Source organism: Phoenix dactylifera, chromosome 2, assembly GCF_051530095.1.
Source record: "Phoenix dactylifera cultivar Ajwa chromosome 2, Ajwa_hap1_PhDact_Kaust_v1.1, whole genome shotgun sequence".
Taxonomy (NCBI): Eukaryota; Viridiplantae; Streptophyta; class Magnoliopsida; order Arecales; family Arecaceae; genus Phoenix; species Phoenix dactylifera.
In genome coordinates, this window is record NC_143191.1 from 37,476,621 (window position 1) to 37,503,277 (window position 26,657).

The following is a 26,657-nucleotide window of genomic DNA, read 5'->3' on the forward strand; positions in this document are numbered from 1 at the left end:
GGGTAGGACGGGTGTGTTGGTAAATGTTCTAGGTTTTGCAGTTTGACAAGAAAATAAGTTTCAAAATAGGGCTGTCATGCAAGAGAACTAGAACATATTTAGATAAACAAGCCCAAAGGAGGAAGAACCTATTACCTGTGGTGAATGCAGTTGACCAGAATCGTCTGCTCGTGGGCTAGGGCGACGATCATGGGCGCGGCTACAGCTGATGGGCTCTCCAACTGCCGAAGGTAGAACCTGATTACAACAGCTCCAAAGGGATCTGACGGGCCTGTGTAGTGATGGTTGGGCTCTGAAGAAAGTGCTGGATCGGGCTTGAACAGGGCCTGCGGCCTAATGGGCCTGGACCGCGCTCAAGGAAATGTGCACGGGCCTAGACCAAAGAGGAAGTTGGCCGTAGTGGAGAGAAGGGACTCGGGTGCGGAGGGAAGCATGAGCAGAGGGGGTGAGGCTCGACGGCGGTGGAGACAGGCGGTGGGTTTGATGCCGAAAGGGGAAAGGGGAGCGGCGGAGAGTAGAGGCGAAGCCGGAGGTGGCGGTGGGCTTTGGCGGCAGCCAAAGATGGAGATGGAGAGTTCGGCTAGAAGAGAGGGCGGCGTCTGGGAGCTGGATGGAGCGGGAGGAATGAAGAAGACGAAGAGGGGGGGGAGTTGAAAAGGAAACAGGCGGACGGTTCGGGTGGGCGAAGGCGGAAGCGGGCGCGGGAAACGGCGGCGGTGGAACTCGTCGGGGTTCGGCGACACGGCGGAGACGGTGGAGGTGACGAAGGCGGAGCGGCTGGAGGCGGCGCTGCAGGCTGAGCTCGGCGACGGCGGCGAAGGAAGCGGCGGAAACCCCTAGGGTTTCCTTCGGCAGAGACAGAGTTTAGTTTTTTTTTTTTTTGGGAACACGTGCAGGTCACGTGATCCTACGGGATTTTTTTTTCTTTTTTTTTTGAACCTTAACGGGTTCGGGTTATCGGTTTCGGGTTTCGGACGAAACCCGCTCCGATAACTGTGAAGACCAGCACGTGCAGATCACGTGAAATTTTTTTTTTATATACTTGTTGGATGTGGACCCGGGCTAACGGGTTTTGGGTAACGGGTTTAGACTTACCCGTTACCTACTTCGTCTTCAACCTCCCAATTGATTCGAGAGAACGGTCCGGTCGCATCGGCGGTGGTTGCGGAACGGCCGAACGGCGTGGCGATGGAGCTTGCGGCCGCAGCTCCGTGGTCGGAGGCGACAGGCGGCGGCCGGTCGTGGCGGCGGCCGGGATCCCCCTGTGCGCGGTGGTCGGCGGGTGCGTCGACAGTGCCGAGGGACAATGCTGAAAATTGATCGGCGACGCTCTTCTTCTTTCCGGCAGCGGGAGTCACTCGTGGCCCTTCGACACGCTCCGGTGTCCGTGGTCGAGGTACGGCGTAGTACTCGTGCGGCCACAGGAATCCGGGGATCCGGCGACGCTCGGCCATACACCGGCTGACGGTGGTTGCAGGTGGTGGGGGCAGCGGCGTTGCAGGAAGGGGTCCGACGGAGCTGTTGGAAATAGGTGGTTGCGGCAGGGAGGGGCACGGTGGAAATGCCCGGCCACGGGGAAGATTTCTCTTCTTTTTTTTTTTTTTAACACTGACAGAGAGAAAGAAGAGGAAACCGAGAGAAGCCCGGTGACCCAGGGGTTGGTCCCCTCTGTCCCTCCTTGTGAGACCCGAGAGAGCGAGAGATCTTTTGTTTTGGTTTTTTTTTTTGCTCTCGTTTTGGATGAAATGGCCAGGAGATGGAAGTGCTACACTGCTTTCACCTGACGGCAGCCCACAGGAACTAAGGCCCTGATGGATCGGGCTTTGGCAGCAGTGGCAAAACCCTCCAAGGCTCTGATACCAAGTTGATGTAGAACCAATTCCGGAAGGAATCTTCAGTGGGATTTTAAATCAGAAACAGAAGAAGAGGGAGAAGAGAAAGAGGAAGAGGAGGGGAAGAAGGAGAAGAGAAGAAGAGAGGAGGAGAATACGTGGGTGGAGAAAATTTCTTAATTCTTCATAAACCCTAATCAAGAAAATAGTTCCCTATATATAGGGTCAAATAAACACAATTTGCATGAAACCCCCCTTACGCAAAAATAACTCCTAATAAGCCCACAAATAACACAAATAAGCTCTAAAATGCAAATGAACCCAGAAATAAAATAAACCCTAAAATGCAAATAAACCCAGAAATAAAATAAACAAATATACAAATAAAATGGGGACCTAGCTGATGTCCCCATCAATTATTAAGGTAATAATATCTTTTATTAGCTGGTGTGTCTAATTTTTATTGAACTAGTTTATAGATGAGGTGGTAGAGTAAAGCCCTGTTTGGAGGAGCTGTGGGCAGTAGAGATGTTGGAAGTAGAGCTGTCTGAAGTAGAGCTGTTATAAAAAGCTGTTTGCTGTTTGGTAACTACATTTGTAAAGTGTTGTGGTATTGTAACATATATTTGGTAAACAAATTGAGAAAGCACTTTTGTATGACAAAACTACCATAAAGGACATTGCATAGTATACAACAAAACATAATAAAACATAATATATATTAATATATAAATATACGATATAGTATAATATTATTGTAATATAAAATAATATTAATATAATATAGCATAATAGTAATACAATTATTAGAGTAAATTAATTTTGGATAATATAACATAATATTAAATTATTCAACATAATATATTAATGTAATATGATTTAACGTATTATAATATTATATTTATAGTATAATACAATAATAAAGATATAAAATATTATAATTATTAGTATAAATTAATTTTCCATAATATAACATAATATTAAATTATTTAAAATAACATATTAATGTATTACGATGTAATGTAATATAATATTATATTTATGGTATAATACAATAATAAAGGTATAAAATATTTTAATTAGTAGTATAAATTAATTTTTCATCCTCTCAATTACCATTTATCTCTCTAACAATTTTTCTTGCGGAAGGGAGTCTGACGGCTAGGATTCTTAGCTCCAGTAGACTTTTTAGATTTATGAAGGGACAAACTATGTAATTATTATATTTTAATATAGGCATTTTTGTCAAAAATACAGCTTTCCGACAAAGTTGAAAACAATATTTTCGGAAAGCTCCAAATTGGAGCTTCCCTCCAAAAGCTGTTTTCAGCTTTCCGCAAAAACTGAAACAGTTTTTCGGAAATTTTACCAAACACCATTTTTTATCTAAAAGTACTTTTAGAGAACCAAAAAGTGTTTTTTGGCCCTCCAAAAGCGAGCCGAGCCGAGCCCGAGCCTGGGAAAGCTCGGCTCGGCTCGTTTCACAGTAGCTCGGGCTCGGGCTCGGGCTCGGGCTCGGTAACGAGCTCTATATTGGGCTCGGGCACGGGCTCGCTTGGTAAAGCAAAGGCTCGGGCTCGAGCTCGTAAAGCTCGTTTCAATTACGAGCTCCTGAACGAGCCCGAGCTCGGGCTCGGTACGAGCTCGGTGGTCTGTTTCTTGTTTCCTTGAAACAGGCATTCACCATCTGTCACAGAAAATTGAATGACCTTCAGAAGGTTTTTGAGGAAAGTAGGTGATTTCCATCCTGAGAACCTGAGAAGAGTTGCATAGAACTATTAGATCACTGTATGTGCATTTCTAGTCCATTCAAGTTCATTATACAGCTTTACTTGCCTCAAATGGCATTGATTCGGAATATTTGATGTGCAAATATTTGCAAATGAACTCATTAACCTCTCATAGTTCTCAGCTGACAGGCATATATTTTGTCATTCAGATCATATGATAGTTGAATTTTATTTCTTGGTTTTATCTTCTTGATCACTGAAATTTGCATTTGTTGCTTGTTTAACAGAAACCTCACAACTTGAAATTGGAAACATAAGTACATTAACTTATTCTGTTGTTACAGATGACAGTACATTATGAATACTAATATTGACTCGACCAGTTTCAGAATGAAGAAAAGAGGAGCCTCATGATGCTCCTTGCTCACACTAGTAGGCATTGTTGAGGTAGAAATACAAGCCAGCTAGCCCTACAACTCCAAGCACTATGGCAACAGGTAACGCTTTCCTGAAAGCACAAGAGTTTCAAGAATGATATATATAAGCGAGATATGCTTTCAAACACTCAGGATCCACCCAAAATTACTTATAGTGAGGCAATTACCCAATGGCTTCATCTCTTTTCATCTGAGCCTTCCTGGCTTTACGGGCATCTGTGTCATTTGCATCCTTGGCAACTGAAGGTTCATATGGCCTGAATCTCCGTTTGGGAGCCCCGCAGACTATAAGAAATTAATTAGAAGTCAGGAAATGCATTCTCTCTCCAATTCTAGCCAATTCAATCATGGAAAGAAATATGTAAGATTTCAACCGCTGTGGATAAAAATATCAGTAACTTTTGGTGGATTAGTGCTGATCTTTTTATCTTAAACTGGTGTTCGAGGAAAAGTTTGGTCAAACTATGTAGAAATGTATAAAGATCATGTTGCTTGCAGTTTACTTTCCTGGATGTATGGAACACCTTCTTATGAAGCAATGAGCTGGTACTTTAAAATGCCATGGGTTGAAAAGAAGAAGACAGCAGGATACTTAGAGAAAAGATCTGAAACCATGCAACAAGACTGATTGCATGGGAAAGGAATGGTGTTAAGATCAATCAAGGTGAAGCCAAATATATCAGGGACAATGCACGAAGTAATTATGTATTAAAGATGGTATTATTTTAGGACATATTAGCATCCTTAGCTTGACTAGATAAAATGATTCAGGACAGTCAGAGTTTAATGATTTAATCACATACGAGATAGAGAAAAAAGAAGGAAACTGGACATGGAGAAGAAAAGGATACAACTCACCAGGGCAGAAATACTTATCTGGAAGCTTCTCAAAGGGTGTTCTATCATTGTATATGTAACTGCACATAATTTAGAAACAAATCACAGTTAAAAGACATCTGAATGCATTAGTACTCAATGCAGTATCAGTAAAATAAAGCTGAGGAGAATGGAGAATTAGGTTGGTGGGGAGAAGGGATTATGACCCGCAGTCGCGGCAGATGTAGGCCTGCTTCGAGGCGACGCGCATGGAGAACCTCGGGGCGGCGGCAGGAGCTTGTTGCAGGGGTGACAGCACTCAACAGCATAGAAATAATTGATGCTTCAGTGAGTTTTAGCCATAAATGACCACGTTTTAAAACTGAGGAGCAAAGACTCGGAGGGGAGAAGAGGAAACTCACCAGCAAGTCGGGGTCGGCCGGTCGCCGGTCGGGGGTCAGCGCTGCAGCAACTCAGCAAGTTGGAGACTCGGAGTCGGGGAAGATCCGGGAGGAGCAAGTCGAGGGATCGCAGGGGTTCGGAGGAGGAGGGCCGGAGGGGTTCGGAGGAGGAGGTACGGAGGGGTTCGGAGGAGAAGGAGGGCCGGAGGGGTTCGGAGGAGAAGGAGGGCCGGAGGGGTTCGGAGGAGAAGTCGAGAAGGAGGGCCGGAGGGGTTCGGCGGCGCGGCGTGCGGGCGAAGGGAGGCGGAGCGCGGCGGGGCTGGGGCTGGAAGGGGGTCGTCGCCGGAAGGGGGTCGTCGCCGGAAGGGCTGGGAGGGCTGGGAGTCGAGTGGGAGACAGGGAGAGGCCGAAATCGGGGGAGGGCTGGGACTTGGGAGTTGGGAGTCGACTGTCGAGTGGGACTTGGGAGAGGCGGCCGAGACTCGAGAGGGAGACAGGGTCACAGGAGGAGTCGAGGAGACTAGGGCATGCATGAGCTGATGAGTGATGAGTGGTGGTGATTACGATCTGGGTCGATGGACGGTGGGGGCTGGTCCGGCTGGAGAGTGGGCTGGCCGGGTGGGCCCATGGCCATGGGAGACCAATCAATCAGCATTCAGCAAATAGCCAAAGGCCCAAGCTCGTTTGGGCTCGTGAGCTGCTCGGGCTCGAGCTCGAGCTCGAGCTCGGATGTAAACGAGCCTCATATTAGGCGCGGGCTCGTTTGACTAACGAGCCGAGCCGGGCTTTTACCGAGCCGAGCCCGAGCCGAGCCCGAGCAGCTCGGCTCGTTAACAGCCCTACCAAAAGCTCCCCAAATAGGGCCTAAGTCTACCTAACAAGTTCTCAACCAATCCCCATCCGTTGGGAGCATCGACTAACAAGTCTCCGTGGAACAAGCCGTTAACTTTTGCCGAGCTACAACACCTAAAATACAGAAAAAAACAATGTAAGGTAACAAAAAAAAAAAAAAAAAAAAAACAGAGACTCTTGCAGCTCCCCCTCCGCCTATAAATAAACCTTTCTCCTCCTTACAACTCCTCATCATCCGCCCGCCCACCCTCTTGTTTCAGAGCCCCACGGCAGAAAATCTGTAAAATAAAACTTCTCTACCATAAAGCTCGTATCAACGCACCCACCATATCTCTCTCTCTCTCTCTCTCTCTCTCTCTCTCTATCTATCTGTGTATCAAAGAAACTAAGAATGGGTGGAAGCAAAGAGTATGCTGTAACGATGAGGGCGAAGGAGAGAGTAGCAGCGGTGCTGCCGGTGCAGGAGCATTGGCTGCCACTGTCCAACCTCGACCTGCTGCTGCCGGCAATTGACGTGGGTGTGTTCTTCTGCTACAAAAAACCACCTGCCAAGCAGAGCAAGACCACCTTCGGGAGCATGGTCAGCGCTCTCAAGGCATCACTAGCGCAGGCCCTGGTGACCTACTACCCCTTCGCCGGCGAGGTCCTCACCAACCCGGTGGACGAGCCAGAGCTGCTTTGCAACAACCGTGGAGTGGATTTCATCGAGGCCTACGCCGATGTCGAGCTCCAAGAGCTGCGCCTCAACAACCCGGACGAAAGTGTGGAGAGGAAGCTGCTGCCCAAGAAGAAGGAAGGAGTGCTCTGTGTCCAGGTAACGTAAATTTACTTCTCTCTCTTTCGTTGAATTATGGGAGTTAGAAGAAAGACGCCAGACGAACACATCAGATTTTGGTACTTTATCACATGCATGGGGTTTACATGCATGGCTTATTACCGACAATTAAGCGTGACGAGGGTGGAAACAAGTTTGATTAGTGCTATCGATGGGGCTGGACAAAATGCACCAATCGCTTTCTTGAGAAAAATAGCAAATGCGCTGATTTCATGGTGAAAGGAATGGTTATATATAGTTGCAGGACCCTCTTCTGAAACACGTCTCAAAGACGAGCTCTCTTGGGACATCCGAGTGGCCATGCTTGCTCGGCCTTGTGCTCACGAAATATATCTTTTCCTTGAAATCTGCAACAGAAATGCTCTAACACAAAATTTATGTCCGTTATTTGAAACCTTGCCACCTTTGCGTGGGCTGTTCGATTACGACCACACCTAACTCAAGTATCACTGCAGTGGAGACGCTTAGTAAGTTCACTTCTACTTTTTATCAGCACGGTATCAATTGATTGAAAACGAACATGTGATTCAGCTAAATTTTATTATTCTTTTACACTATCTTTTCTATATATATATATATATATATATATATATATATATATATATATATATATATATATATATCCACATGTATACATATACGAATACACTTCTACATGGATACATATACGTACGTGCTACCCATTATGCTCCTGGTTCCGGACAATTCAATATGATTGCAGTCTGCCACCGCACGTACAGCTTTGCAAAGGCCCATGTAATACACTTCGTATAGAGACTAGATTAAGTCTACTAAAAAAAGTTGTAATCCTCTCCGGTCCTTAGTTGAATTGAAAAGAACCAGGCGCTCAATCATAACGTCGTGCAATCAGAACGGGTTTAGATATCGCCACCGGTTTTAAGCGCAACCGTGCATGAACAGCAATGCCGAGCACCGCGCACGGCCCGGAGTCACCGTCCGTGCGCGGGTTGCGCTCGCCGTCGACGTTGGCGAGCCAAATTGCTGCTCATGCAATCTGCTCTCTCGGTTGTTCTAATAAATCATCCTTCTTTTTCCGGAAACAGGCAACGGAGCTCAAATGTGGGGGCTTAGTGCTGGCCTGCACGTTCGACCACCGCATCGCCGACGCCTACTCGGCCAATATGTTTCTGGTGGCCTGGGCTGAGACCGCCGTTTCCAAGCCCATCTCCCTTGCCCCCACCTTCCGCCGCTCTCTCCTCATCCCTCGCCGCCCAGGCTCCTACGACTCCTCTCCGGACCGCCTCTGCGCGCTGGTCTCCTCGCGGCCGCCCCCGCTCTCGCCCGACCAGGAGGCTGCCGTCAGCCGGATCTGCTACGTTGCAGCCGACGACATCGCCCGGATCCAGGCCGCCTCCGGCGGCCAGCGCACCAAGTTCGAGGCCTTCACTGCCTATCTCTGGCGCGTCCTCGCCCGCGGCGCCCGACCGGAGGACAAGGTCTGCCGCATGGGCGCCGTCGTCGACGGCCGCACCCGGCTGGCCCGCGGTGGCGAGATGGCTGGGTACTTCGGCAACGTGGTGTCCATCCCGTACGGGATCCTCGGGGTGGAGGAGCTGAAGGACATGGACCTAGCAGAGACGGCGGCGGCGGTGCACGGGATGCTGCGCCAGGCGACGACCGAGGAGCACTTCCGGGGGCTGGTGGACTGGGTTGAGGCCCGGCGGCCGGAGCCGGCCGTGGCGCGAATCTACCTCGGGGAGGAGGACGGCGGGGTGGGGTGCGTTGTGTCGTCGGGACGGGCTTTTCCGGTAGGGGAGGTGGAGTTCGGGTGGGGGAGGGCGGTGTTCGGTTCGTACCATTTCCCATGGGGGAGCAGCGCCGGCTACGTGATGCCGATGCCCAGCGCCAGGAGGAACGGGGACTGGGTGGTCTACATGCACCTGCTCAAGAGGTTTGTGGACGTGCTGGAGGTGGAGGAGCCGCCGGTTTTCCGACCTCTGACCGCCGACTACTTCCTGGCGGACGCCAAGTGAACCCCGTCCGCAGCCACGTCAGGGGATGACCATGGTTATGTTCGCGTGTGCGAAACTCAAGTTTTCTACCATCAGCCTACCTCTATGTATGAACTATTTAACTTATTTGATGTTGATGTGTTATCTCAAGAGTGTCGTCACCATCAATCAATCAAAGAAATTCCTTTGACGTCGTTGCTAGATTATTTTAAGTTTCGGTTGTTTGTTGTGTTGTTATAGTTTCTATTTCTACTGTTTTCTTTTAGCAATCGCATGGCAATTCAGAAATACCATTTAGCAAAGTCTCTCAAGTGTCTTCCACCATCCACTTTGCTTCGTTGCGTCCGTCCGACGACCACTCCGAACGTTGGGTCTACTCCACAGTCTTTTTTTTTCCTTTCTTCTTTTTTTTTCCTGATAATAGCTCTTACTCTCTTAGTCTACTCCCCAGTCTTTGAGATGCACGTGAGGAACTAAAGGCAGAAGGCGTTCGGGGTGCCTCCGTCAGTCGGGCCTGAGATCGGGCTTGACTAATTTTGAAGCGAATTCTTTGAATTCAGCATTGTTAAGAAAAATCTTCGAACTATACCACTTTCTTTTCAACACATAATAATTTGTAATTTCTTTTTAATCAAATATCAAAATAAAAAACTAGGCAGCCTTATATAGGTATTACAATGCAAAATGAAAACGTAAATCTACTTAACTCTAAAAAAAAAAAAAAATGACTACTCATTACCACATAATTAGGCAGCCCATTACCACACAATTGTTGACTATCCATAACCACACATTTACTACATAATTAGGTAGCCTATTATCATATAATTATTGACTACTCATTACCACATATTGATTACCCATTACCACATAATTAGGCAGCCCATTACCACACTACCCATTACCACACATTGACTACCCATTACCAAATGTTTTGATTTGTTGGAACTTCCAACACGTCCCCTTGAATAAAAATGTTCTCAATCCGAGCATTTCTGTTAGCCTTCTGAAGGATTCAATCAGCAACGGCTTGGTTAAAATATCTGCTACTTGCTCCATGGTATGACAATACTCCAGCTCCACAGTTTTCTGCTTTACATGGTCTCTGAGAAAATGAAACCGTGTATCTATGTGTTTGCTCCTCCCATGATGTACTGGGTTCTTTGCAAGTTGTATAGCCGATTTGTTGTCTACCAATATCATTGTTGGTTCTTCTTGTGGATGATCCAGCTCTTTTAACATATTCCTCAACCAAATTGCTTCACAAACTGTAGATACAACCGCTACATATTCTGCTTCACATAAAGATAAGGCCACAACTCCTTGCTTCTTTGAGGTCCATGAAAATGCAGTTGACCCAAGATAGAAAACATAGCTTGTAGTGCTTTTCCTCTCATCTTGGTCACCTCCCTAATCACTATCAGAATAGCCCACTAACTCTGCAGCTTCACCATAAGCATAGAACAGACCCAAGTTGAGTAAGCCTTTAATATACCTTAAAATCCTCTTCGTTGCTAGCCAATGAGACTCCTTCGGTATCTCCATATAGTGATTCATAAGTCCGACTCCATAAACGATATCTGGCCTTGTGGTCATCAAATACCTCAAGCTACCAACTAGCCTCTTGAAGAGAGCCGAGTCCACGAAACCTCTATTTCCTTCTTTAGATAGCTTCATTCCTGTGGCTACTGGGGTGTTTACTTGGTTGCAGTTTCTCATATTGAATTTCTCTAAGATCTCCTTTGTGTACTTCTTTTGGGATATAAAGATCCCATCTTGCTGCTGCTTCACTTCGATGCCAAGGAAGTAGGACAAGAACCCATTGTCCGTCATCTCAAATTTATTGAACATGGACGTCTTCAACTCTGCAAACATCTTGGCACTATTACCTGTGTATAGCAAGTCATCAACATAAAGGCAAATTATTAGAAGTTCGCCTTGATGGTTTCTTTCATGTAGACGGCATGCTCATAGGGACATCTGGTGAAGCCATTTTGATGAAGATATTCATCGATCCGTGCATTCCAGGCCCGTGGTGCTTGCTTTAAGCCATACAATGCTTTCTTCAGGCGGTAAACTTTGTTCTCTTGCCCTTTCACTAAAAAACCTTCTGGTAGTTGCATATACACCTCTTCCTCAAGTACGCCATTGAGGAATGCTGACTTGACATCAAGGTGGTATATCTTCCACCTGTGATGAGCTGCAAGTGAAATCAATAATCTCACCGGATCCAGTTGAGCAACCAGGGCAAATACTTCTTCATAATCGATGCCATATTTCTGTTTGTAGCCTTTCGCTACAAGCCTCGTCTTGTACCGATCAATTCCACCATCTACTGTGCGCTTAATCTTGTATACCCACTTCACACCAATCGCCTTATGATTTTGTGGGAGTGCTGTCAACTCCCGGGTGTTATTCTTCTGGATGGCGTGAATCTCCTCCTCAATTGCCGATCGCCAGCAATCTTCTTCCTCGGCCTCTTGGAAGGTGAGAGGCTCGTGATCAGTATATAAACAGAAAAAATTGAGCTCATCGTCATCTTCTATCTGCTCATAAATCTTTCTGAGGCTTCTCATTCTGATGGGACCTCGATGCATGGTAGATCTGTTGCTACTAGCTCCCTCAGAAGATGAAGAGCCTCTTCCAGGAAAGGGTGTAGCTTATTAAGGAGATGGTGGTGTAGCCGGTGGTGGAACCTCCTGCGGGGGTTCATCAGGTTCATCCACCACAAGTTGCTTTTTGGCAGTTTCTTCATTGTTCCAGTTCCATGATTCTTCTTCGTTGAAGACGACATCTCTACTAACCACTAGTTTCTTGGTTAATGGGTTATAGAGCTTATACGCCTTCAACTCCTCACTGTATCCAATGAAAATACATTTTTCATCGAATTATCAAGTTTCTTCCTTTTGACATTAGGTACTTGAGCATATGCAACACACCCAAATATTCGTAGGTGTGCCTCACTAGGCTTGTAACCACTCCATGCCTCTTGAGGTGTCTTGTTCTTCACTATCTTCGTCGGGCATCGATTGAGCAAATAAGTTGAGCACGCCATAGCTTCCGCCCAAAACTGCTTCGGCAGTCCCTTTTCTTTGAGCATGGTTCTTGTCATGTCAAGGATGGTTCGGTTCTTTCTCTCTACGATGTCGTTTTGCTGTGGTGTGTAGGCAGTAGTAAACTTCCTCTTTATGCCTTGCTCCCTGCAATATTCTTGAAAGACATTTGAGATGTACTCCCATCTTGGTCAGATCGGAGAGTTAAAAGCTTGTAACCACTCTCTGCTTCAACTAGGGCTTTGAAGAACTTGAAGATAATGAAAGCGGCAGATTTTTTTTTAAGAAGGTACACCCACAATTTTTTACTGAAGTCATCAATAAAGATAATGAAATATCTATTACCTCCCAAAGAGACAAGCTTAATCGGTCCGCAGATGTCAGTGTGAACAAGTTGCAATAGTGCCTCTGCTCTCCATGACTTTCCACAAGGAAAAGAAAGCCGTAATTGCTTGCCAAGTATGCAGCCTTCACAAACATGATTTGGTGGATCGATTGCTGGTAGGCCATGCACCATGCCGGTTGTAAAAAGCAACTTCAGGCCATTAAAGTTTAGATGGCCGAAGTGAAGATGCCACCTCCATGACTCATTCTCAACGAGTCCTTGAAAACACTTCTCGAATTCCGTATTTAGATGCAAGGGGAACATATGGTTCTTTGTTATCTTAACACAAGCTATGAGGCTTCCATTTGCATTTTTCAACCAAAGATGGTTGTTCTCCATATATACTACATATCCCTTTCTGAGTAGTTGACCGATGCTAATAATATTGCTTTTTATGTTAGAAATATAGTAAATATCAGAAATATACTCGAGCTTACCATTCTTTTGATAGATTTTGATTTTTTCTTTGCCTTTAACTGGAAGTTTTGAAGAATCTCCCAAACTCACATTTCCATGAACTCCTTCTGTGAGTTCCATGAAAAATTCTTTCTTCCCGCACATGTCGTTGCGAGCACCCGAGTTAAGGTACCAAGCATCATTCTGAACACTTGAATCATCATGAGCAAGAAAAAGTGTAGAGTTGTTACCCTCATTATTTGTTGCTTCGGCGAGATTGGTTTGCTCTTCGGTTTTGTGCCAGCAATCTGATACATAGTGCCCAAACTTATGACAATTGTAGCACTGAACATTCTTGTTATTTCCACGCCCAAGTGTGAATCTTCCCTGATTGCCTCATCCTCGGCCTCTGAAGATTTGGGTCTCCATTTGATTTTGAGTGGTTTATTGTTGGGGACCACGTCCTCTACCTCTACCACGACCACGGCCTCTACCATGTGAGCCTCAATCACTTAAAGTCAACTTTGACTCTAGTGCTTGTTCCAAAGCTGTGGAGATAGTTTTCTTTTGCATGCATTGCTCATGAACTTGGAGAGATCCCAAGAGCTCCTCAATTGAGATCTCCTCCAAATTCTTCGACTCCACAATCGCCGCCACCACGTGCTCGAACTTTGATGAGAGGGATCGGAGCAACTTCTCCATGACTCAGACATCTTCTATCTTTTGTCCATTTCTCCTCATATTATTCACGATTAATAATAATCGCAAATAATAGTCGGAAATAGTTTCTTCGTCTTTCATTTGAGCGGCTTCAAAATCGCCTCTCAGAGTTTGGAGGTGAATTCGCTTCACCCGTTCGACTCCTTTGTAGATGGGAGCAAGGATATCCCATGCTTCCTTGCTCGTCGTTGCTTCGGCAACTCTCTCGAAGGTAGACTCGTCCAACCCTTGATAGAGTAGGAAACAAGCCTTGCTATCCTTCTTTCTCTGCTCTCTGAGAGCCTTCTTCTCTTCCGTGGTATTCATGGCTTCTATTGCCGATGTGGGTTCTATGAACCCATCAATGATTAGCTCCCACAAATCTTGAGAACCAAATAAGGCTCTCATTTGGATTAACCAACTCTCATAATTATCTTTCGATAGCTTTGGTACTTGAGGCTTGACAAGTTTAGTGGTGGAGGCCATGAGGAGAAGAGAAGGTGAGAAAATAGATCTAAGTGGCTCTGATACCAATATTAAGAAAAGTTTTCAGACTATACCACTCTCTTTTCAAAGCACACAATAGTTTGTAATTTCTTTCTAATCACATATCAAAATGAAAAACTAGGCAGCCTTATATAGGCATTACAATGCAAAATGAAAACGTAAATCTACTTAACTCTAAAAGAAAAAAAACTGACTACCCATTACCACATAATTAGGAAGCCATTACTACACAATTATTGACTACCCATAACCACACATTGACTATCCATTACCACATAATTGGCAGCCCATTACCACACAATTATTGACTACTCATTACCACACATTGACTACCCATTACCACAAAATTAGGCAGCCCATTACCACTCAATTATTGACTACCCATTACTACACATTGACTACCAATTACCAAACGTTTTGATTTGTTGTAACTTCCAACATGCATGAGAGAGAAGAAGTTCGCCGTTTGCGATGACCCCATCTTCTTCGTCGTCTCCGTATCCTTCCCGATGGGTACTATTGTTGAAGCAGCCGAGAGAGTGGTAGAAGAAGAGAGAAGAAGTGGGCCTTGATGTAGCCAACATGATGGCAGTAGTTTCTAAAGAGGCTGAGGGAATCGACGGTCTGGCGGCGGTGAATCAGGCCTAGTGGTCGAGGATGCATGGAGTGAGCGTGAGTTTGCCTTCTGCCGCCTTGTCGGGTCTTCAAAATTCAGGTCGAGCATGTGCTCGTTGCCCTCAAAATCCAACATGAAACCGGCTGAGTTGACTAATGGCGAGTGGTCAGTTCTGTTCGAGTTGCTGTGCATGGATGACAGGATCAGCTCGGAGTTAGAAATCCGACTTGAAATTATTTTATTTAATGTAAAAAGGAGGCAACAGGAGCTACCCGACTTTTATTAAAGATTAATCATATTTATAACAGAGATGAAGGGTCGAAATGAGTTATATTGTCAAGGGAGGAGAGGAACAGATGCGAGAAAAGGAAACTAAATGGCCCCAAACCAAGTGTCCGATAATTAGGATAAGGAATGTTGATGCTTGTAAGAAAAATCAGTGGAGGAAAGGACCTCATCCAAACCTACAAACATGAACATTCATTGCCTGAAAGTTTCAAGCAATTTTACAAAGATTTTCAGGCCAACACTTTCCTACTATACTAGCCTCTTTTGAACATGAAGACTTCTATTTTGTTGATCTCAGAAGACTAAGTTGTTATAACCCTTCCCACATCCGAACTAGACTTTTAAAAAAAGCACCAGAATCTAGAATGGCCACAAGTTCCAAATTTCACAGAAAAGTCTGACTTGAGAGAGTCCACAACCAATTTCATACCACATCTGGTACCTCTTCTGAAGCATAGTATAATCTGCTGGAAGGCATAAAAAGATAAACAAAAGCTGTTGCTGAAGAAAACTAAGTTGCAATCCTTCAGACATTGAAGTGGCTGATTGCAGCTAAGGTACAGGTCGAAGGTGGGCTGGTATGTTCTGCAGTTTCTTTCTTTTACATGATTGCCTGACAGTTGAATAGTAAACAGAACATAATATGCTCCAATCATATTTGACTTCGAGGATATCTCAGAGAAGATATAGCTAGCTGAAACTCCATCATATGCAACTAAGGCAGAACCATGCTGACACGGAAGAACAGGATCCACTGCTCGAGCAATCTGAAATGAGAGCATTCTCTGAAAAAGAAATCAACTGCATTAGTCATCTACAAGCTTAGAGACAGTATTCTTCACTTTGGACCAAATTCTTTTCAGCTCTATTTACGTAATAGGATCGCATAGCCCCGACCAATCATTGAAAATTCTAAATCCCTTAGCAGTAATTGAGGCAATTGAAGGTCTTTTATTTAGAAAAATTTTGGTGTTTCGCTTCTTCCAACAGGTCTAACAGATAGTAGCAATCAACATGAGAATGACGGACTAAGTACATTTTGTAAAATGGTTCAACCTCTAATCAATGCATAGATTTTCAAAACTTAGTTGAGGATAAAGCACCCCAAGAGACGAGCAGATGGTCTTCCATATAGTGGAAAAGAACTTACAGGTACAGAAGAGATGATCAACAGTCTCATTTGCATCATGGCACAAAACACAACCACCAAGATGCTTACCCAATTTTTTTTTCAAGGTTGTCTCTAGTGTTAAGTTTCTTTTTCCAGTACAACCAAAGAAAGCATTTGATTTTAAGTGGAATTGAAAGCTTGCACAATGAATGAGCAAATATATATTTGATATCCCTGGTGTTCAAAAAGTGGCAAGGTGATTTTGTAAAGAATGATCCATTGCTACTCAATTTCCAACATATTTGGTCTTCTACTTGATTAAGTGGCTAATCCCAAGAGAGACGAAAGATTAACAAACTGGTTTCGAGCTTCCAAGGAGGCAGAGGATGGCCTTCTAAGCTTTCAAAACATAGAATGTGGATTATAGTAATCGACAACAGTGCCATTTTTTCTCCTGCTAAGATTATATAAAGCTGGAAATAGAAATTGGAGGGGTGCATCACAAACCCAAGGATCTTTCCAAAATAGTGTATTATGTCTATTGCCAATTTTGAACTGAGTTCTATTCCAAAAGGTAGGGAGAGCATTAATGATGTCACGCCATAAATTAGAGCACCTTCTAATAAGTTTCCAACTCATAGATAATTTGACTTTTCTATGGTATACAAATTGTACCTGCTTTCTCCAAATTCCTAGGTCATTTGAAAGATACCTCCATCCCCATTTTGATAATAAGGATATATTAAATTTAGTCAGATTCTTGACTCCCAAACCTCTATCCTCCTTTTGAAGACAAACTATATTCCAATTAACCTTACATGATATACTCTATAACAACTCGAAGAGCTTGACCATAGAAAAGATCTTCGATATTTATCAATCCTCTTGATCACCCATGCCGAAAGCTTGTAAATTGACATATAGTCGATAGGGAGGGAGGAGAGTACAGAGATGATTCATGTTAACCTCCCCTCAGAAGACAGGAATTTGCTTTTCCATGTTGCCAATCTAGCTTCAACTCTTTGAATCAAGACCATCCAATTAGCTTTAGTATAGTTTTACCCCCACATAGAGGAAGCCTAAGGTGTTTGATTGGAAGGGATGAGCAACTACAATTTAGCCAACCTGCGCATCTTGTTGCATCCATGTTGTCCTGTCCAATAGCTGAGATGAAGCTTTTATGATAGTTAATAGCAAGCTCAGATATCATTTTCAGATAAAAAAGAAAATACTCTGAACTTTGTCTAACAGAAGATCCTCCTATGCCTGAAAGTTAAAATAAAAATTTTAGAGGACAATAAAGGTTTGAGAGAAAATAATATACTATCAATGAAAGTTTATAAAAATTTTAGAGGTCCTATGCCCGAAAGTTAAAATAAAAATTTTAGAGGACAATGAAGGTTTGAGAGAAAGTAAGTGTACTTGGAGGACCTACAGTATGGTTTATATAGAGGAGATTCTTACTCTTCAGTTTTTGTGTCCAATAAATCCTGATAACCTGATCTTTTTTCTTTTTTCTTTTTACTTCTTGAGTGTTTCTGTGTCCCGAACATCCCAATTATTCCTAACCTTATATAAATTTTTTCTTTTTTTGTTGGTATGATGCCTTTTTGGTCTAAAATCACCCAAATTTGCTAGCCTGTCATTGGCTATGATGATGAAGAGCTCAAATCATGGCTGTGTCACTTTAAATTCAATTAATAGGTAGAATCATATTTTTTGCAATCTAACTTATAGCCTTTTATCTGACTCTCTGCTTTAAATTTGGTGTTTGTAGTGGACCCTATCATCATGACAGTGGAATCAAGCTCCCAAATAAGCCAAAAATAATTTACTTTTTCAGCAGTAGAAAGAGAAAAACAACCAAACATTGACTAAAAAAACATTGATTATCTAGTAAATTGATAGGTGAGAGATTGAAATCTTGGATATTTGGTACCAACGAGAATGGTGGTCAATGACATCAAACCCCATCTCTCCATCATGACCATCTGCTAGAAGAATTTAGTGATAAAGGATATTAACTGTAAAAATCACAAAAATGACCAAGTTAGAAAGCCAAAACATAAAGAGAGAGACTGCATGATTAAACTAGATTTTCCTAGGCATTTTCAACTGAAGGTGTTACTCAGGTAGTACATCATCTTTTCCGGTGCATGGAGGTATCATTGAGGGGAGATTAAGCTCATTGTCATTAAGCAAAAAGGGTATGCATCCACATGGTGCTAATTCAAGTGGGATGTGTACGTCAGGGCAAGAAAGAATCTTGCAAAATTAAGAAAATAACTAGGAACATTCGATTGACTGATATTAGGAAAAAAAATCAAATTTTAATAATGTGTTCAACAGGATTTGCTATCAAATCTCGACAAAGAAGCATCTAACATTTTGTTTGAGCGAGATCAGTCTTCATGAGCACTCACACCATTGATATAAATGTCATAATCCATAAAATATCATCTATTATTACAACAGCTAATTATTATTATGAACAAAGACTATAATGTGATCATTGTAGAGTAATTTTCTGTCAAGCTTTTAATTATGTGGTCTTATTTAGCATTGAAGAAAAAAAGTGCATTCAGCATTACACACCAAAGATCAAATGTTCTTTGAGACAAGAAAATGATTCAAATGCAGAGAAGAGAGGTGGTAGAAGTATGGGGAATATGTACATTACACAGTATGAGCTATTTAAAGGTAAAAGAGAAGGACCTGCCTCCGTCCATGGTTGTCTGAAACTATGCCCCAAGCATATGCACCCAACAACATGCCAGCGAAAACAACACTAGCTATCAGGCTTTCCTGGTGGGAAGAAAGCTTCCACTCCGACTGAACTGCTGGTCCTACAAATGAAAGAAGCATCATTTCCATGGCTTCTGAAGTCCATCCCATCCCAGAATAGGCCAGCACAAGAGCTTGGAACTTCCCAAACCGCAAGGACATGAGTGCTTCATCCACAGTATATGTTAATGTTCCATCTCCCATCTACAAAACCCAAACAGAAAGATAAATATACATAACATTGTCCGATTTTCTCTCTCTCTCTCTCTCTCTCTCTCTCTCTCTCTCTCTCTCTCTCTTTCAAGTACAAACAGACTACCAAAAAAAAAAAAAAACAAGTTTCCCTGTACATAAGCACTTTAAAAATCCCTCATGCATTCTTTTTCTTAAACTCATTAGCCCGTGAATTATCCACTTTCCTCCTACTAAACATCCTTATGGCTATCGATTGTCAAGTTTTATTTTTTTATCAAAAGCTGTTTTCGTTACCTCAGATCTTGACTAATCGTAGTTTTCAGTGGTATCATATGACCAATCGTTTCTCTCTCTAGTGACAAGATGATACAACAAATTATTAAACGTAGAAAAGGCATGCTCAGAATGAAGGTGACAAATGTTAATTGTGAACCACATCAACAAGAAACGGAACTGGGGACATTTTACAAACAGGTGATGCAAACAAACTGCACAAAAAACCACCGGTACACCTGTGGCTGAAGAAGAGGTCGCTTAGAAGCCTAGTTAATTCTGTGAACATATTCAGAAGAAGAATCAAAAAGAACTACCATTAAAGAAGGAAAAAAAATGGCATCATAAAGAAAGAAAGAACGAGAGAGAGAGAGAGAGAGAGAGAGAGAGAGAGAGAGAGAGAGAGAGAGAGAGAGAGAAGGTGGGAGAGGACGAACGTTCGATAATTAAAGTTGCCAACTTTCGCGAAAATAGCTCGAACCCTAGCGACAATTATCTTTCTGCACACTTTTTGGTGGATCAAAGCGATCCCAAACGGCAAGAAGACGGAGACAGGATATAATCGATGACGCTACGAAATTTCTTCTTCTTTCGGTTCGATACGAAAGGATGAAGCAGAAGCAATTAGTGAACGTCGTCCGAAGAAAACCAAAATGATACATAGCCGCAGAAAAGGGCCGGAGTCAAGGGAGGTGGGGGCGGGCGAAAAATGTCAAAGATTACGACCAGATCTCTAGGCATGACAATAGTTTTCTGTCGTTTTGTCTGGGCGAGAGACCGCGGGAGCTCGTGGACCAGACTCCCAGACCAAGAACTTAAGCTCGTGGGCTCCTATTGAACAGATTCAGGCCCACCTTCTCCACCCTAACATTTTTTAGGGAGAGACCCCACGATTAATAAAGATTGTAACCCAAACAAGATCTAGCTGCATTACCACTTGTTACGGATTCACAACCCACAAACTTAACTTGCTAAAAGAAGGATAGAGCATGCTAATAAATCCACATGGCATTCCTTTTAATAGTCAATGTGGAACTGTGACACCTTGCATCCCTGATTGCAAGAGATTCCACTTATCAGAGAATGATATGGATTTGTATTAGTTATGCAATTTGAGCCTGCATTCAATAGATCAGGTAATTAATTTTAGATAGAAAAAATAAATTCTACAAGATTTTTATTTGTCTTTTCCAAATCTATCATGTATTCAAGTCGGAACCAACTTGTAGCGGATTTTCATGATTCTTCTTTTTTGTTGTTGTTGAAATAGACGACTCATATAAATCTAGTATAAATATATTTAATATTATCAGAAAACAAATATCCTGCAATTGGATTGGAAGAGACCCCTGGTCACCCATCCAATATTTTCTGTGTTCTACCATAAATGAAGCCACCTAGTCAATTATACTGTTCGCCTCTCGATAAACAAAGACTGCCTAGAAGTTGTCAAAACTTCTAATCATCCTCCATATGTCATCAAGAGGAGAGTGGGCTCCCCTGTATGCCGCCGGTCTAGACACCCACCTAATGACAGTGGATGAATTCCCCTCCAGAATGACTTGGTTTGCCCAAAGTACTATCATGGAAAACCCCACGCCCTCCTAGGCTATTTTTAGCTCTACCCTAGGGAATGAGACGTGGTTAAGGTGGCAACTACCTGCACTAATGAATTCCAGATTTGAGAACCTAATGACAAAAGCTGCTACTCCTCTTTCTCCTCTGTCCTTCACACTACCATCAAAGTTGATCTTGAGGTAACTAGAAGGCGGGGGTTTCCTAGATGAAGAATACTCTTTAGAAAGTCGCACCGCCTACATTGTGGTTGCCCCAAATTTTTCTAGTTGTAAGTGCCCTCCAATGGAAGTCTGATTCCAAAACTCGTTTTCCTGCACGGTGACTTGCATCAAAACCATTCTAAGTGTTTGGCTGCTATTTTCAAAAGCAGCTGCATTTCTAGCTAATCAGAGATTATAAACAATGTACGCCATTCTGATGCCCTACTTAGCCTTCTCCGGCCTCTGCCCACTGGCCCTTGTGAAGTTGAAGAAATCCTCTATGGGAGAGGTCGAGAATACCACCCGTGACTTCGAACTAACCAGTCTCCACACCTGTCACGCCCTCAGGCACTGAAATAAAACATGGGCAATAGTCTCCATCATCCCTAGGTAGCTCTCACAATCCGCCAGAATCTAGAGACCTCTGCTAGCAAGGACACCCTGCCATGGGATCCTATCCCATGCCACTTTTCATGGAAAGGGGGCCACTCTGGTATGAACACCAATTTTCCACACCCATATCACGTCCTAATTCGCTCTAGTTAAGAGTTGCTTTCCCTGCCATCTCATTAATATGCATGTATTCCAACATCTTGGCTCATCCAATAAATCTCCTTTTTTACCTTATTGCCCCACACCAAATCTATTAGCTAACCAATTTTGGACTTGCATCCAATTCACTTGGAAAGCTGGCTTTGACCTGACTAAAGAAATCCATCCAAATCATCTAATGGACATCTAAGACTAGTTTCATGTATCTATGTAGCAAGGAGGTCACGAAGCTTCAATTGCAGAGGATCCACTTCACCCTAGCCTTGACCATCATAAACGGAGCTGCGCCCAAAGAGAAGTTTCTAGGGTTCGAGTTGCATCTTTTGCATGAAAGAATGATTGAACTTTTTTCAACCATTGGATCCCTCCCTGCATAGATCTCAAAGCACTCTGAACTCATTAATTCATCTTTTGCACTGATCTCAAAGTGACTATTGTGCAATCTGATGGTGGATTCATGCAAAGGAAGATGAATCCTTCTTTCGCATGAAAGATACAGCCCCTGTCTGTCAAACATGACCTAAATGCAGACCAATTACTCTGGGTCTAGGTTTAGGTCTAGTAGAAGATACATAAGAAAGTAGACAATGGGAAACAATGAACTTTGAAAAAGCTGGTTCATAAACTCGCCTATTTGATGTTGGGTGCATTTTGTGCTACAATTGTTGATTGGTACCAAAGCCGATAATGGGCCCAACTTGGGCCAGTAACTTGGACCACTAGAGCTGCCCCTCAAGGCCGGCATGAGTCCAGATTGAAAATTTTGGATTTGACGGCCGGCTAAGTCACATTATACTAGTTTTCTAAATCTTGACACAAACTCGGATTAATGATCAAGGATGAGACAAGTAGAAGAGTCGTGAGGTGGGATGCTCCACGTATTTTGGACTCGCAATAGGATTTAAGTTTTATAAATAGGTATTAATCATCTACCCATCTTGCACGCGTTTTATGCTTCCGCAATTCAAGTATTTCAAGTCAAGGACTTCAAATTTGTTTCATCCTATGTGCGTAAATTAATCATATTATTATAGAAGTCAATGGTGTTAGCAGGCTGAGTGTGCCATACTAACACTAGCACTATTGAGGGTGCGCAAAAAACCAGCCAAACCGCAACCCCAATCTGATTCGGTATTTTTGATTCATTTTATATCATTTTTTTATAATTCAGATTGGTTTCGGCTTGAGAAAGTCTTGAATCGAAAAAATTTGGTTTATTCTTAATTTAAATGTTCAGAAAACCAAGCCAAACCAACTCAACCCGACCTATATATATCTATATATATAAAAATTTTAATTTTCTATTTTTTCTTATAATTTTTTATATGTAAAATAAAATATCAATCTAATAAATCAAACCGAATTAAACCAATTTTTTTTGGATCAGTTTCAAGTAGTTTTTGTGGATGCTTGATTTAGTTTCAGTTTCGATTTTAAGAACCGGTTTAAATCAGTTCGATTTCGAGTTTCGCTCCAAACTGGCCCAATCCGATCCAATCACATCCCAAAGTGATGCACATGCTAAATTTTAATAAAATAATAAGAAAAAACTTAGGGCATATTTGGTACTTCTTTTTCTTTTCAATTTCTAGAAATACAGAAACCAATGTAGAAAATATAATTATTTATTATTTTTTAACATCATCCATTATTTCTAGAAAGAGTGAAAGTGATAAATTTTTACTTCCTAGAGAAAAAGAATCGATCGGGTATAGAGGAGACTTTGATTTTGGACTGACAGAGAAAAGGTAGCTATTGCTCTTTGCTGTAAGAGCTAGTTCTGTTTTTTCAAGAAATAGATTGTCACCCTCTTGGTTTCAACCCCTCTTCTTTCGCTCTCAGCCTTGTTGCCCCGGCTCAGCTACACCAACTATCCGAAATTCGTTGGCCATCTCTCCGCTTGATGCTGACTCATCCCTCATCCCCGATCGCATCGCCGTTCGCATCCCACTTTTTTTTTCTCCTCTTCGCTCGACGTCGAGCTCTCTCTTCCTCTCAACTATGGTGTCGTCCCTATCCTCCCTCCCTCTCTTTATTGTCAACCACACCGTCATCCCTTCTATACAAAAGAAAAAAAACAAACCAAATATATATTTAGTTATCAAAAATCTACAAAAAGTAAATATAAAATTTTTATTTTTATTTTTATTTTTATTTAAAAAAATAACAATGATGCAAACCTTGCCTTTAGCATCGTTCTCAATTAGAAAATAATTTAAAAAAATAATTAATAGATTTTGTGCCAATTGGTGTATCATGTTTGTGTTGGTAATGGTACCAGTCCGATAGAATACCTCCATAGGCCCGCACATAAAAGCTTAACTAGTAAGTGCGTATTATTTACCACAACTAATATCCTACCAATAAAAAAAAATGGTGCATAAAATATAAGATATGCAATATAAAGGCCGAGTAATTTAGGTGGGGAGCGCTTTTTGGAGGAGTGGGTGCTAAAAATTTTAAATTTCAAAAAAAAAAAATCCTTACCCTCTTTTTTTTTTAGGATAAAAGAGGCAAAAAAAAAGCCACCCGACTTTTATTGAAGATTAATATACAACAAAGACGAGGGGCAGAGATGAGTTACATCGTCAAGAGAGGAGAGGAACAAATGCGAAAAAAAGAAACTAAACTGATTCCAAACCAAATGTCTGATAATGAGGACAGAAAATGTTGATGCTTGTAAGAAGAAGTAGTGGAGGAAAGGATCTCATACAGGCCTACAAGCAGAAGCATTCATTGCCTAAAAGTTACAAGCAATTTTACAAAAATTTCTAGGCCAATATTTTCTTGCTATACCAGCCTCTTTTGAACATGCAGCCTCTTTTGCTGTTTGGTAACTACATTTCTAAAGTGTTGTGGCACTTTAACATGTGTTTAGTAAACAAACTGAGAAAGTACTTTTGTGTGACAAAATGACCATAAAGGACATTACTAGTATTATACAATAGAACATAATAAAATATAATATGTATTAATACATAAATACATAATATAGTATAATATTAATGTAATGTAATATAATATTATTATAATATAGTACTATAACATTATGTACTATAGGATAGTAATTTAATATAATATTAAATTATTTAATATAACATATCAATGTTTTATGATATAATGTAATATAATATTATATTTATAGCATAATATATTAATGAATGTACAAAATATTATAATTATTAGTGTAAATTAATTTTTCACCCTTCTGATGACCATTTATCTCTTTAACAAATTTTCTAACTAGATGATAAAATTGGTTAAATAATTACTAATATTTTTATTTATTTATTTATTTATTTAGATCGGACTATTTGCCAGTCACTCATTATTTTTTTTATTTTATTTAGTTATTTATTTATTATTTTATTTCATTGAAATATATTTATTTATTATCTTATTTATTTATTTATTCGTTCATTCATATATATATATATTTATGCATTTATTTTTCTTTTCTTTTTCTTTTCTTTTCTTTTTTTTCTCTTTTTTTCCTTTTCCTCTTTTTCTTTCCTTTTCTTTTTTTTCTTTTCTTTTTTCTTCTATTCTTCTCCTTCCTTTCTCTCTTCCCCTATTTATTTATTTATTTTATTTATTTATTTGTTTATTTTTTTCCTTTTCTTTTCTTTTCCTTTTCTTTTTTCTTCTCTTCTTCTCCTTCCTTCCTCTCTTCCCTTCTTCTTCTTTCTTATCCTCCCACGAGGCCGGTGACGTCGGAAGAGGGCCAAGCCGCGGCGACCATGGGAGGGGCTTGGGAGGGAGGCAAACCGCGGCGACCACGGGAGGGGGCCTGCCGTGGCCGCGACTCGCCATAGCCAACGGCTGGCCATGACGCAGCGAAGCCCCACGACCGACCACCATGGGGGCTTCGCTGCGGCTCGCCTCCCCGATCCCGCAAATCGCGGAGGCCCGGCCACCCCACGGCCGAGCCCGGCCGCTCCACAGGCCGGCCGCGCGCCACGGGTGGTGTCGTGACCGCTTGCGGAGGGGTCACCGGCCATGAGTGGTGGCTGGCACCGTGGGCAGCCACGAGCTCCCAAAACAAAAAAAAAAAAGAAAAAAAAAAGAAGAGGAAGAAGGAACAGAGGCGGTGGTGTTGAGAGGAAGAAAAAGATAGAAAGGGAGAGGGAGGGGGATGGGTGAGAGAGGAAGAGGTGGGATGAGAGTTTTAGAAAAAAAAGGTTGAGATTTAAATAAGGATATTTTGGTAAAAAACAGCTTCCCGATAAAGCTAAAAACAGCGTTTTCGGAAAGCTCCAAAATGGAGCTTGTTCCAAAAAGCTGTTTTAAGTTTTCTAGAAAAATTGAAGCAGCTTTTCAAAATTTTTATCAAATATATTTTTTCATCCAAAAGTACTTTTGGATGGCATCCAAAAGCTTCTCCAAACGGGCCTTAAATTGTTGTATCTCTTTCCACGTCCAAACCAGACAAAAAAAAAAAAGAAAAAGAAATTGAGGTTGGCAGCTTATCCTCTACTTTTTAACTAACGAAAGTAGGCGCGAACGCTGGGCTGGACCGGCCGTGCCATGCGCGTCGCGTATCCCACTTTGCCAAGCAAGACAGAGAAAGCTCTCTGAGATAGCGGCGGAGTCCGCATATGCTGTGTCCGGAAAGAATGAGAATAACGGAGGGGTGCACGAAGTCGCTGGAATCCATCAGTCGCCAACGAAATCACTCGGCAATAAAAATACGTGTCGTTTTCTTCAGCAAACAGGTGGCTGCAGTATCTTATGAAAAAATCAAGGTGTCGACAGTAGATGAGCGACGAAAGGATAAGCCTTAGCCATGCATGCAGTTGGATGGCTGCTATTCCTAGTTCTCCAAACGTTGGACCTCTTTCAGGACATCGGTAGTTGGATGTACGATTCATCAATCTTGGCCACAGAGGGGAGTGACGCATATTTTCCATGGTTTTTGGGCGTTGGTTTTGGTGACATCCACACCTACGAACGGGAACGATGGCTTCTTTTTCTCCATGTTTGACGCCAGCTTTGGCTGTCACTTTTTATCGAGCGAGTGATTAACATCTTATAGTGCTTCAACGACCCCACTAATGGCGTGTTAGTTGAACTATGGAGGTACAAAGTTGGCAGGAGGAAAGGGATATATGTTAGAAAATTTTGCTTGCAGACTTACCTTTGAG

At 42.4% G+C, this 26,657-nt stretch overlaps 2 protein-coding genes across 2 annotated transcripts; one reads left to right on the forward strand and one right to left on the reverse strand.

Moving 5' to 3' along the window:
- Positions 1-3,861: 3,861 nt before the first annotated feature.
- Positions 3,862-5,148, reverse strand: LOC148714784 (uncharacterized). The gene is made up of 4 exons (XM_088716264.2): positions 5,043-5,148; positions 4,858-4,916; positions 4,167-4,284; positions 3,862-4,070 (listed from the first exon to the last, which is right to left on the reverse strand). Exons 1-4 carry the CDS (start codon positions 5,084-5,086, stop codon positions 3,992-3,994), a joined length of 300 nt encoding a protein of 99 aa, XP_088572390.1. The 5' UTR covers positions 5,087-5,148; the 3' UTR covers positions 3,862-3,991.
- A 1,175-nt stretch (positions 5,149-6,323) lies between these two features.
- Positions 6,324-9,064, forward strand: LOC120111362 (coniferyl alcohol acyltransferase-like). Its single transcript, XM_039128325.3, has 2 exons — positions 6,324-6,882; positions 7,968-9,064. Exons 1-2 carry the CDS (start codon positions 6,460-6,462, stop codon positions 8,895-8,897), a joined length of 1,353 nt encoding a protein of 450 aa, XP_038984253.2. The 5' UTR covers positions 6,324-6,459; the 3' UTR covers positions 8,898-9,064.
- The last annotated feature ends 17,593 nt before the right edge of the window (positions 9,065-26,657 follow it).

Excerpts from the sequence above, each read along its gene's own strand:
- LOC148714784 (XM_088716264.2), bottom strand. The coding sequence starts at position 5,086 with ATGCGCGTCGCCTCGAAGCAGGCCTACATCTGCCGCGACTGCGG. Across the intron at positions 4,917-5,042 it reads TACATCTGCCGCGACTGCGG|TTACATATACAATGATAGAA; the intron begins GTCATAATCCCT and ends AATTATGTGCAG. Across the intron at positions 4,285-4,857 it reads AGATAAGTATTTCTGCCCTG|TCTGCGGGGCTCCCAAACGG; the intron begins GTGAGTTGTATC and ends AATTTCTTATAG.
- LOC120111362 (XM_039128325.3), top strand. The coding sequence starts at position 6,460 with ATGGGTGGAAGCAAAGAGTATGCTGTAACGATGAGGGCGAAGGAGAGA. Across the intron at positions 6,883-7,967 it reads AAGGAGTGCTCTGTGTCCAG|GCAACGGAGCTCAAATGTGG; the intron begins GTAACGTAAATT and ends TTCCGGAAACAG.